At 41.0% G+C, this 13,550-nt stretch overlaps 1 protein-coding gene across 3 annotated transcripts; it reads left to right on the top strand.

Annotated features, from left to right (window-relative positions):
• The first annotated feature begins 302 nt into the window (after positions 1 to 302).
• On the top strand, positions 303 to 9,819 carry LOC107590190 (cAMP-dependent protein kinase inhibitor alpha-like). 3 transcript variants are annotated; one of them, XR_001609752.1, is made up of 4 exons: positions 303 to 565; positions 6,055 to 6,170; positions 8,389 to 8,566; positions 8,947 to 9,819. XR_001609752.1 is itself a non-coding variant. In XM_016278819.1 (2 exons), exons 1-2 carry the CDS (start codon positions 8,416 to 8,418, stop codon positions 9,027 to 9,029), a joined length of 234 nt encoding a protein of 77 aa, XP_016134305.1. In that variant the 5' UTR covers positions 8,213 to 8,415; the 3' UTR covers positions 9,030 to 9,819. The 3 variants fall into 3 exon arrangements, 1 of the variants encoding a protein (XP_016134305.1); XR_001609753.1 differs by lacking the exon at positions 6,055 to 6,170; XM_016278819.1 differs by lacking the exons at positions 303 to 565; positions 6,055 to 6,170 and having other exon boundaries at positions 8,213 to 8,566.
• The last annotated feature ends 3,731 nt before the right edge of the window (positions 9,820 to 13,550 follow it).

A 13,550-nucleotide genomic window follows, 5' to 3' on the forward strand; every position in this document is an offset into this window, starting at 1 on the left:
TCCGTTACATGTAACTAGTTACTCCCAACACTGATCCCAGGACATCTGCCATGTGGTGGGAAATGCATTTCAAAGCAACAGCTGCATTGTCTGGAATTTACTCAATGAAAACATATGGACATGTTTTATTTGAAATGGCACATATGTCCTGTTGTGTATCAACGAGAAACCAATGTTTTAGGTGAATGACCGATGACCTTCAACATTTGAACTGTCTTTTAAAAGAATCATATGAGCGAACGAGTCATAACAAAAACGACTCACTCAACAAAAAGAGTCCCTGAACGGATCAGTGAGCTGGTTCAAAATACTCGAGTCACTGAGATGAACCAAACGCCTCAGCGCTACCGAGCATCAGCAGATAGAATGGTTTTGGATAATCCTCGCATATCATCAGCACTCAGCAACGCGCATACGTCACCCCTCTCTTCTCTTGCAGACTCATGGACTAAACCAGCAGCAGCAGCAGCAGCACCACTGACAGCTCCGTCGCATCCTACTGCATTAACTGGAGCGACAAAACGGCACAGCCTTGACATTTAGGAAAACGTCCAGCCTAAAACAGGTACGATTTGCGAATTCGCTCGGCCTCTGAGTCGTTTTATATGATCGAGTCGCTCGCGCGCCTGTTTCATTAGCATTTGTGTATAGCCTGTCAGATTTATAACCGTTGCATTCATATAAGCCCAAACGCCTGTATACTGTGCTGTAAATGAAAGAATTGCTCCGCTGGGATTTGCACTTGTAGCTGCCATATCTGGATATGTCATGTTGGATTCAAGGCTATGTTTTGATATGATATTATTACGTAGTACACGTGACATGTCAAGGACGAGAGCGAGCAGTGTCCTGCAACAAAATGATTTATATTTTTTTGTATTTTTGAATTTTTAACGTCTTAATAAATAATAAATTTTAAGCTGTAATTGTTCACAAATCTGTCAAATTGTCAGGATTGTTTGTTCATTCAAAGGCAAAGGGGGCGAGCTATAATGTCACGACGATATGCATTGTTTCAGTTTTGCTTTAGTTAATAAGGTGATTTATATTCTGAGTTTTGGGCAATGAAGGGTTTAATTATGAATGAAGCAAATCTTAGATGATCTCACTATTATTATGATGCAAATTGCAACTAACATTAGAGCTTTTGTAGAACATTTTCCATCATATGTTAGAGATCAAAAGTGGACTGCCAAAAAAAAAATATTACTAGATTATATTAAAAATAATATTACTAGATAACGTCCCAGGTTACGTATGTAACCATGGTTCCCCGAGGGAATGAGACGCTGCGTCGGAAAACGCTAGGTGAACGCCTTCAGAGATACCAAGCTCTGAATCATATGTGTAATCAGTCCAATCGATGGGCGAGACGTCAGAGGCGGGTGACGTCATGACCAGGAAGCTTTAAAAGCACGTGAGGTGCAGCCGGCGTTAGCTTCTAGGAGTGAAGCAAGCTCTAGTAGGGAAGCCGGAATATGGCCTTGCGACGCAGCATCTCGTTCCCTCTGGGAACCATGGTTACATACGTAACCTGGGACGTTCCCCTTCGGGAACTCGAGCTGCATCAGAAAACGCTACGGGAACGAGATGTCCACGCCGCCAGACTTGCAAATCCCTGCCTAGTGTGGAAGAGCACAGCTATGGTAAGAGAACAGAGGGGTCTGGAGTGGCTCGCAAATCTAGGTCATAGAACCTGACGAATGTGAGGGGTGAGGGGAGATCAGAGGACTCACAGGCAACAGTAATGGCATTCACTATCCACCGGCTGAGGGTCTGCTTGGAAGCAGGATGACCTCTATTAGGGGGACCATAGCACACAAGCAGTTGGTCCGCTTTTCTCCACAGGGCAGCTCTGTGGACGTATGCATCCAGTGCTCGCACTGGACACATACAATTAAGCCTCTGCTGGTCGGGCTCCCTGGAGGGAGGAGGACAAAAAGCCTGGAGTACAACAGGCCATGGTGTAGAGGAGGGGACCTTAAGGACATACCCCGCACGAGGGTACAAAAAAGCTTTGGCCAGACTGGGCGCAAAGTCGAGATGGGAAGGGGCCACAGAAAGGGCCTGCAGATCCCCAACTCTCTTTAGAGAAGTTATAGCCAAGAGAAACACAGTCTTTAATGTAAGAAGACGATCTGATATCTCCTCGATAGGCTCAAAGGGAGGCCTACAGAGAGCATCTAGCACCACAGCGAGGTCCCAATGAGGGACACGAGATCGTACCTGTGGCTTCAGCCTCATCACACCACGGAGGAAACATTTAACCGGGGGGTCCTTGCCAACTGAGGGACCATCAATAGCTGCCACATAGACCTTCAGGGTGGAGTGGGTTAACCCCGCGGAGAAACAGGCCTGCAAGAACTCCAGCACTGTACCAATCGGGTAGTTAACTGGGTCAAGCAGGCGGTCTCCGCACCATGACCCGCCTGTGAGAGGAGATCTCTCCTGATGGGAATCTCCCATGGAGTGCCGTTGAGGAAAGAATAGATGGACCCCGTCCCGACGCACTCTCTCTAGAACTCCCGGGAGCAGAGCGATCGGGGGAAAGGCGTACAGACGAAGCCTCGGCCAAGTCTGTACCATAGCATCCAGCCCCAGTGGAGCTGGATGAGTCAGAGAGAACCAGAGGGGACATTGCGATGTCTGACAGGTCGCAAACAAGTCCACCTGAGCCTGGCCAAAAACTCTCCATATCTGCTTCACCACCTCGGGGTGGTTGATATAAAAGATCACCGCTGTGTTGTCGGTGCGCACCAACACATGGCGATCTCTTAGGTCTGGAAGAAAGTGTTTGAGGGCTCGAAACACGCCCAGCATCTCCAGGCAGTTGATGTGCCACGTGAGATGGCGACCACTCCACAGACTGCGGGCAGGGTGGCCATTCATGACCGCTCCCCAACCGGTGAGGGATGCATCCGTCGCTAGCGTTACGCGGCAACAAGGAGCTCCCAGCACCGGGCCCTGAGACAAGAACCAATGTTTCCTCCACATGTCTAAGGCACGTAGGCATTGCCGCGTGACCTTGATCATGCGAAGTGTGTTTCCCCTCGGGGAGAGCCCCTTGGTCTTGAGCCACCACTATAGGAGTCTCATGTACAGCAGGCCAAGAGCTATCACGTTGGACGCAGCTGCCATCAGACCCAGCAGCTTTTGAAACTGCTTGACAGTGAGTGACCGGCCTTCTCTGACTCTCGCGACTGCAGTGAGGATCGACTCGATCCGAGCAGGCGACAAATGTGCCTGCATCATGGTCGAATCCCATACCACGCCCAGATAAGTGGTCCTCTGTAATGGAGCAAGCACACTTTTCTTGGCGTTTAGTCTTAACCCCAACTCTTTCATATGAGCGAGAACAACATCTCAATGCCGAACCGCCATCTGCTCTGATTGAGCTAAAATCAACTAATCGTCGATGTAATTGAGTATGCGGATGCCCTGGAGTCGCAGGGGAGCCAGAGCAGCATCTACACACTTTGTGAAAGTACGGGGTGAGAGTGCTAGGTCGAAGGGAAGGACCCGATATTGGTAAGCTTTGCCCCTGAAAGCAAACCTCAGGAACTTCCTGTGACTGGGAAGGATGGAGACATGAAAATAAGCATCTTTTAGATCTATCGTGACGAACCAGTCCTCGGACCTGATCTGAGACACGACCTGTTTGACAGTGAGCATTTTGAACTTCAGATGCATGACTGAGCGGTTCAATAGCCGCAGATCTAAAATTAGACGTAACCCTCCATCCTTCTTTGGAACAATGAAGTACCGGCTGCAGAACCCGGACTCCCTGTCAAGAGGAGGGACCACCTCGATGGCCTCCTTCCTCACGAGAGTATTCACTTCTTGTTCTAATACCAGAACCTGCTCTGGGCCCACTAATGTGAGGAAAACCCCTTTGAAAGGCGGCGGCGGAGCGCCGAATTGAATGCGAACTGAAGCCTCTTTCTACAGTTTGCAGGACCCAACGAGATACATTTGGCAGTAGTTTCCACGCTGCTAAATAATCTACTAAGGGAACCAGTCTCTCAAGACTGGCCTCTGGTGTATTTGGAGCTGCTAGCTGGGTGCCCTGAATCGGAGGACCGGCAGGAGACTAGCTGCTCGAGAGACCCCCGAATGGGTGGCGAGGCTCTCAACTCCGCTACGTTCCTGGGCAGAAAATAGCGAGAGAAACACTCGCTGGAGACCGCTGCGCCCTGGAACACTGGCAGGGTTGGCAGAACGATTTCCTGAGAGCGCTGGGGAGAGACGGACACCGTGTAATGCGGTGCACCCCACTCTTCCCCAGTAGGGGTCGCCCTCAGCAGTCCTGGGCTTAAAATTGTCAGGACCGCTTCGTCGAGGGCTTTCTCGAGGGCTTCCTCGACTGAAGCACGACCCTCAGATCGGGCCTCGCCTTAGAAGCCCCTGACTTAGAGCGCCGCCGTCCTCGGTTCCGCTGCGGGGGAGCGCAAGAGGCAACGCTCTGCTTTTGGACCTCCCTATATGAGGAGCTGGTACCCGGCTGGGGCTGCTCCCGCCCAGCAGCCCCCAAAGCTATAGAACAGCGAGGGAGAAACCGCTGGAATGCCGCCGCCTGTTTACGAACCTCCTGGTATCTGTCGACGACGGAATTGACGGCGTCGACGAACAGACCAGAAGGCGCAAGCGGGGCATCCATAAGGCAGACCCTGTCCTTCTCTTTCATATCGGACAGGGTCCATAAATGCCTCTCCGTTGCCACCAGAGCTGCCATGGACTGCCCAGTAGCACGGGCGGTCTCCTTGGTGGCGCGTAGAGCTAAATCAGCGGTTCTCCTTAATTTTAAAATGTCATCTGCCTTGACTTGCTCGCCTTCATAAAGCTCTTTTAGCAGGTCGGCTTGGTACGCCTGTAACACTGACATAGTGTGCAGACACGCACCAGCCTGACCCGCTGCCGAGTACCCCTTGCCCACCAGTGCTGAAGTGGTTCGCAGCGGCTTGGATGGCAAGAACGGAGCCTTCAGAGACGATGCCGCGCCGGGCGACAGATAGCTCGCAAGCATCTGCTCTACCCGGGACATCACTCTGTAACCGCATTCACCCATCCCCGCCACATTTACATAGTAATCAGAGGCAGGGACGAATAAGCGGGCCGAGAATGGTTTCTTCCACGATCTCGACACCTCGGTGTGGAGATCGGGAAAAAAACGGCAGGCTCCGGCATGGAGGCTTAGCACGCAGAAAGCATTCATCGAGGTTACTCTTCTGCCGTTCAGCCTGTTTCTCTGCGGGCGCTCCGCTCCCAAGCAGACCACGCACAAACTGTGTGTATCCCCGCTCGTGATGTAGCGTGGGCAGGGAGGAATACACAGTATATAATGCGATCTGCTTTCGTCCTTGTTTGTCTTTACTTTAGACATCTTATTTTCTGCTTTATACTTTCTTTGCTGAATGCTCGTGTAACTTTTTGGACAGACAATAATAAATAAGACTCACAGAACATAGATCGTGACCGACACACACAGAGAGCTTTGCTGGATGACAGAAAGCTAACGCCGGCTGCACCTCACGTGCTTTTAAAGCTTCCTGGTCATGACGTCACCCGCCTCTGACGTCTCGCCCATCGATTGGACTGATAACACATATGATTCAGAGCTTGGTATCGCTGAAGGCGTTCCCCTAGTATTTTCTGACGCAGCTCGATTTCCCTCGGGGAACTAGAATGACTATTTCATTTGACTTCTGTTTATTAGTATTGAAATGATGACATTGTATTATCACTCACTTCCCCTGGAACCACCAGTTCTCAGATCATACCTCAATACTACATATAGATTAAAATTAGTAAACTGGAATATAAATGTATCTTTTACCATCACATATTTATGAAACCATTTATAATTTTAGGTACAATCAAAACTTATGTTCATTCTGAATAATAGACCTATATATTGAATGCAAATGTTTTTTTGTCTTTTTTTTTAATATGAGTTACTGACACCCATATTGAGTGAGAAAATGGATGAAGAAGCAGGTTGCACCTACACCTTTACACCTACACAATTTATTATAAATAAACTTTTTTTTCTTTAAGCTGCAGCCTGTTCTGTCCCAGGACTCGGACATCAGTGGTGTACACATGATGCAAGAAAAGAGGCACACCCATCTCTGCACTCTTTCTACAGCAGTCTTATCTTGTTCTTTGTTACTGTATGTAAAATGTGACCCTGCTGAGCCTCTATTGTTGAATTTTTAGTTTGTTAGGGCTGTTTTGTCCAAACTGTTGCGCATGTAATCTCTGTGGGTGTGTTGGTGGATTCCACAGAGGTCTACCTAGACATAGGCAGGTTTAGCGTGTGTGAAAACTCTTCTGCACAGTTGTTACTGTTGCCTTGAGGAACTGCTCACTCAAGTCCTTATTGATTTCTTGGACTTGAACTCATTTGCCAAGTGGGCTTTAGATTATGTCTCTTTCCCATGTATAAATGGAAAAAGGCAATTCATTTGTTTACAGCCAGAGGCCTTTCAATAGAATGTGATATTATGGTATATCAAGTACAGTGGAAAATAAAAGTTTCAGAATTTTCTGTATTTCTGCATAAACTTGACCTGCACGTGGATCACATGCTCATGTATGTCATATAACTACATAAAGAGAGTACATTAAAACAAATTATACTCTTTTTTTTGCTTATTTATTAACCAAAATGAAAAGAATTGAGTATGTGTGAATAATATTGTGAACAGCCCTTTAAAGATGACCCTTATGGGTGTTTCACCACACAGTGGCACCATTTTGAAGGCAACAGCTGAGAATGACTGTGCTGCTGAGATGATAACATTGGCTAAATATAACTCTGAGCTCAGGGAAGACCGTCCTTACATCTCATGAGTGATATTTAGCAAAATATTTAACAAAATTGTAGTTAATCTTACTGCAGAGTTGTGCCACATCTGTTTTGATGATCTGATCAGGGATCAGTTTATTAAAAATGTTTTATGGGATATATATATATATATATATATATATGAAAATACTAAATATTATTATGTTTTATATATATATATATTTTTTTTTTTTTTTTTCACACAACATAAAAAAATAATCTCCAATAAGAAGCAAATCCAGAAGGACAATTTAGAAATGCATGAGATGAGATCACAAATGTGGCACAGAATAAACCGTCCCTTATCCAAGCTTATCTTCTTATCTAGGCCAAGCATATTATGGCTGCTTCTATAATCTTTACATTGTTACTTGCTTGGGATTCCTATTGGTTAGAACAGTCTTTGTTCAAATGTTGATCAGTAATGGAATCATTTTGAAAATGTTTGAAATTTATGAATCTAAAAAGTTACACTACTGTTCTAAAATTTTGGATCAGTATTGAACGTTTCAGTAAGAAGTCTCATACTTACCAAGGCTACATTTGTTTGATTGAAAATACAGTAAAAACAGTAATATTGTGAAATATTATTATAATTTAAAATAGCTGTTAAAAAATAATTTAAAATGTATTTTATTCATGTGATGGCAAAGCTGTATTTTCAGCAGCCATTACTCTTCAGTGTCACAGTCCTACAAAAAACATTTTAATATGCTGATTTGGAGAATAGGAAACATTTCTCATTATTATCAATGTTGAAAACAGTTGTACTATTTTTGTAATACATTTTTCAAAGATTCTTTGATGAATAAAAAGTTCAAAAGAACATAATTAATTTGACATATCAATCTTTTGTTACATTATAAATGTCTTTTACTGTCATTTTTGATCAAATTAATCAAGTTTTGTTGAATAAAAGTGATTTCTTTAAAAAAAAAAAAACTGACCCCATACTTTTGAACAGTAGTTTACACTCCACATGTATAATTTCTAGCTTGTTGCATATTTTTAAGAAATGTAGGTTAAGAAAAAAAATTGACATTGAATGAAAACATATAATAATGTATATATCAATTATTACAAATATTACAATTATTATATATCAAAATATGAAATATAAAAAAAAATTACAAATATTATAATTATTAGATATTATTATAATATTTTAAATAGTGTCCATATAAAATATAAAAATACATTGCTAAAAATAAAAATGGATCATTGGATCAGGAAATGCTAAAATGGAAATGCTATCTTGACTGACTAGCATAAAAATATGTTATTAATAAATTTTAAATGTTTTTGAGAACCATTGGTTCATTGTGTAGCAGTAAGCAAATAAATATTTTAATAATTACGTTGTAATTAAAATGACATTTTAATGCAGCACTGAGTGATGTTTGTGTTCTTTCTGCTTTGATTCCATTTAGTAGGTATAAAGTGAGCTTATATTCTTAGTCACATGAGTTTTTTATGTTTAATGACTTGCAAAGCAACTGCATATCACAGCGGGTCTAAAAAAACATCTCTCTCTGTCACAGGCACTGCTATGTTGAAACGCGTTAGATATGACTGATGTCGAGGTGACATATGAAGACTTCATTGCTTCTGGAAGGACCGGCAGACGCAATGCTGTACACGACATCCTGGGAACCTCCTTCGGCCTGGACGCTAGCGGACTTTCCCAAACTCTGTCTGAGCTTAATATTAGCAAAGAAGGTGAGTAAAGTGAGTGTTGCTTCTTCAGAAAGAACATGGAGTGTCATCAAAATACTGCAGTAATGTAATATGGCACTGAGAGGCAGGCTAGCCATGAATAATGTATCAGACAAGCCTGCTTTGGGCAAACTAGAGAGTTTAGACGGCATGTTAGTGGCTTCCCGCACCAGTTTTTAGCTCAAGACAAACACGGATGTGCTTTATCAAATATCGGCCTGTTAGCTAAAGGCATCCCTGTGAAAAAGCATTGCAGCGATTGCTAAACAGCCTGCCGTGCTGAAGGTCTTCGAGTATTTACTCTTAGCTCTTTTTCATTAAAACCATCTGTCTCTTGTTTATGTTTTTGCTTTCACTAACAAAACTATATTTTTCGCTTTCAGAGGCAGGGAATGATGAAGAGAAAAGCCAGAGCTTGGCAAACTCCGAACCGAAGCAGGAAGAAGGCAAAGGGGAAGGTACATAAAAGACTTCAGTGACAGAATCAGGAAATACCCCCTCTAGTGGCTGATTTTAAAACTGAGCTTGGAGGGGTTGACACTGAAAAAAGCGGAGCATCCCTCTCGCTTAAGGATCCGGATGGAGGAGATTTTGCTTTGAGGAAGTTACTGTGAAAGGCTGGGCCTTAAGAATCACAGCACTGCTGTTTTACGACATGCTGATTTAGCTGATGTAGGTATGATTTTTACTTAGAAATTCGCTCTAGTTGTTTGGTACTTAGAGCGACTGGTGGGAATTTGGGTCAGAAGTAATGACATTAGAATGGCGAAGATGCTCCTTGGAGATCTCATGGATCTTATTTGGAACGACACCCACTGAACTCATGATTTCGGATTCACCAATTAACTGCCAGAGTAGCACAGCTAATACACACTCAATATACAGTCATTTTATTGGTGTAGTGTTGTAATAGTAATATCAGATTTTGATATTAAATTGTGCTGTCTTTGATATCACGTTGATATTCACATAATATAAGTGCTGCACTTTTGTTAAACACTCACTGAATTCAGATAAAACTGTCTATGATGGTCTTGCATGGCACTGCTCCTGATAGAATACCTGTGTGTAACTGTTCACATCCCACAAAGGACTAATCATTTGTGATCCGAACCTTTGCAGTGTGTGGTGATGCTAATTTCTTGACTGTTTTATGATGAAAATTCTTCTTGTATTATGAAATCTAGCGTGATTTGAAGTCTCACTGACACTGCCTATTAACCCTTTTGAAAATCTGTTCAATAGAGCTTGCCTTACAAAACCTCTGCCCATATTTTGTCTTCCAGTCATTAGCTCTATGTCCTCAATTTTGCATACATATATTTGATGATATTTTCATCTGTGGGTACGTAAATATTTGAATAAAATCAAGCAAAAAAAAAAAAAGTTTTGTTTTTTTTTAAATTAATTTCTCTGTGTGTGTGTGTGTATATATGTATATATATATAATATATATATATAATACTAAAATAACACATCTTTAAATTAACCTTTATAACCGTTTTTTCAATAGCTTGAAAAAAGCTTCAAAAGAGCTTATGTTGATGTGTGAAGAAACAGAAACATCAAAGAAAATCATATTTGTCTTTTTATTTATTTACAATCATTTACAATTGTCAAATAATTTAATTGCATGCCTTTAGGATACATAAAATTGATAGTCTTAGCAAGACAATGGAGCATGTTATTTTATTACCAATAAAAAAAACAGGAAAAGGGAAAAAATTTAAAAAAAAAAAAAAAAAAAAAAAAAAAAAAAAAAAAGTTTTTTTTTTTTAAATTAATTTCTCTGTGTGTGTGTGTGTATATATATATATATATATATACACAGTGGTTATAGAAAAGAATCACCCCCCCTTTAAAATAATCAAATTTTGTTGCTTTACAGTCTGAAATGAAGATGGACACAGTTTTTGTTTTATCCAGCTGTATTTACTCAGTGCAACTTCTAACATCCAAGTGAAAGGTATAACATCATTATGTCAGGAAAAAAACTGAATCACTTAGGCCATGTCCACACGTACACGGGTATTTTTAAAAACAGAGTTTTTCTTTCTTCCGTTTAAAAAAAATCTCTGTCCACATGAAAACGCATACGCATGCTATGATGCACTGTCAACAGCATGCCTAACCAACAGGTGGCGATATAATCTCAACCGTAAAACCATGTTGGCCAATCAGAAGCCTGAAAAAGTTTCCAGTAGGCGGAGATAACAGCACAGCCTCTGACGTCACATGCCAAAAGCTCCGGTTTTGCTGTCTATACGATAACACTGCAACCAGATTTTTTAAAAATCTTCACCCTGGCAGGTGTTTTCAAAAATATTCGGTTTTAGTAAACAGGGGCCTCATTAATAAAATGTTGCATATAAACCGTCCTAAATTTGTTCTAAGTTAATTTCTCAAAAGTGCGTAAGTGCGATTCAGAGAAAACGAACGTGCGCACAAAAACATGTGCGTACGCCTCTCTTCCAGATGTGACATTTATAAATCGCAAATGATCTTAAAATTGTGCGCAGCTTACTGGTGTCAGATCTCCGCCTTGTAAACACCCCCTAATTAATATCATTACCATATAAAAGAGCACACGCCAATATCCGATTTTCTATGCTTGAAGCACAAGCATAGAACACAAGCACGAGCACAAAGAAAAAAAAATTTGAGGTCCTGCTGGCGGATGTAGAGGTTCGTGCGGGGACGCTTTTTATTTAATAATGTGTAATTATTCTGTGGACAAACAATGTGTGTGTGGTTATATTTTTTTCTGTTGACTATTATCAAAATGACTACTTCTAGAAACAACAGAAATAATAATAATAATAGTAATTATAAAACAATTAGGTTTCCAAAAGTACGAATTCAAGTAAAATTTTCTGTCATGTTATAAAAAGTGAGCCATCCTACTTTTAAAATCACTTGTTATGACAACTAATAAAACGTTTAGTATCACGAAATTCTTGAAAAACTAAAAAAAAACATTACTGAAAGAAAAATTAGACGTTTCATATCATAATAAAATAAATTATTACACGATTATGGTCTCCGGTCTGAAAAAAACCTGCATGTGATTTGGCATTTCTTTATATTTACACAGTTTACTAATGCTGCTCAAATGTGTCGGAGATGCGTTTATGCAATTTTTTCTATTTTACGCATTAGTAGTAGGCTAAAACAAGACTTTGCAAGTTCTCTTGTAAAATAAAATAAAAGAGATAAAAAACAACATGGAATAAACCGTGTACAGAAAGCGATTAAAGAACTCTCAACATTAGGCTACTAAAAAGGTCAGTTTAATCTTGCAAAAACTCCCGTTAATAAAAAAAACTGACTACACTGCACAATTTATATCTTGCACTGCATCTTTATTGTTTATGATGAATTCGGTGCTTGCACGTACACCGCTTTTATTATTATTGCAGCTTAGATGTTCAAATAGCTGCAGTACTCCGACTTTGCCACAAGGAAAAGTGCGTACGCCTGCTCAGACCCTGACGTGACGGTAAGTACTTTTCCACGTCAAAGACCGTTTTTATAAATATGAACGTTGCCGTGGATTTTAGCGTACGCACGCGCTATGATCAAATCTGTGCGTACGCACGTTTTATAAATGAGGCCCCTGGTGCTGCGTTTGCATGTGGACGAATGGCCAAACCGCGTAGAAAAAGCTGCGGCTTTAAAAATAACCGTGTTCGTGTGGACAGGGCCTTAGTTGGAAAAATGATCACCCCCTTCTAAAAATTACTTGCAAACTCAATCAGGTGTAGCTAATCACCTTCTCAATGGCACACAAAGCCATTTGACTTTCAGCTGTGGTCATTTTGATTAGCTCAGCATGAAAATAGCTCCTTGGCCCTTGGTAGTGCAACTGAAGCAAACAATCAACTATGGGTGGCGAGTCACTGTCAAAAGATCTCCGGGATAAAGTTGTGGACCGACACATGTCAGGAGATGGATACAAAAAAAATTCAAAGGCTTTATCAATTCCTAGAAGCATAATGAGAAAATATTGCAAAGTCTAGATGTGCAAAGTTAGTAGAGACAGAGACCTATCCCAACAGACTAAAGGCTGTAATTAATGCAAAAGGTGGTTCAACAAAATACTGACACAAGGAGGTGATCCTTTTTCCAATTCAGTGATTATTATATATATATTTTTTGACATGTTGGTGTTATATATTTCATTTGTAAAAGTGTTCACAGTAAATACAGCTGGATAAAACAAAAACTGTGTCCGTCTTCATTTAAGGCTGCAAAGCAACAAAATGTGTTTATTTTATAGTGGGGGGATTCTTTTATATACCCAAGGTAACACTTTACAATAAGGTTCATTAGTTAACATTAGTTAACTATTTTAGTTAACATGAACTAAGCATGAACAATGCTTCTACAACATTTATTAATCTTAGCTAAGAACTGTGTCCGTCTTCATTTCAGGCTGCAAAGCAACAAAATGTGTTTATTTTATAGTGGGGGGATTCTTTTATATACCCACGGTAACACTTTACAATAAGGTTCATTAGTTAACATTAGTTAACTATTTTAGTTAACATGAACTAAGCATGAACAATGCTTCTACAACATTTATTAATCTTAGCTAAGGTTAATTTCAACATTTACTAATTCATTATTAAAATCAAAAGTTGTGCTTGTTAACATTAGTTAATGCACTGTGAATTAACATGAACTAACAATGAACGACTGTATTCACATTAACTAACATTAACAAAGATGAATAAATACTGTAATAAACGTATTGTTCATTGTTTGAACATGTTAGTTGAAACATTAACTAATGGTACCTTATTGTAAAGTGTTACCTTTATATTTATGAATTAATGCGGGGAAAAGACCCTCGGCACTGCACGCCGGTGAGCTGCAGGTCTCACGTCAGGATCTAGCAGATCAAGGGTGATTGTAATTAGACAGTGACATCGGCTGGCAGTGGGATGCTTGTAATGAGGGCCATGGGGTGGTCTTATGTAGAGAC

This window comes from Sinocyclocheilus grahami, unplaced genomic scaffold, assembly GCF_001515645.1.
Source record: "Sinocyclocheilus grahami isolate Dianchi unplaced genomic scaffold, SAMN03320097.WGS_v1.1 scaffold126.1, whole genome shotgun sequence".
Taxonomy (NCBI): Eukaryota; Metazoa; Chordata; class Actinopteri; order Cypriniformes; family Cyprinidae; genus Sinocyclocheilus; species Sinocyclocheilus grahami.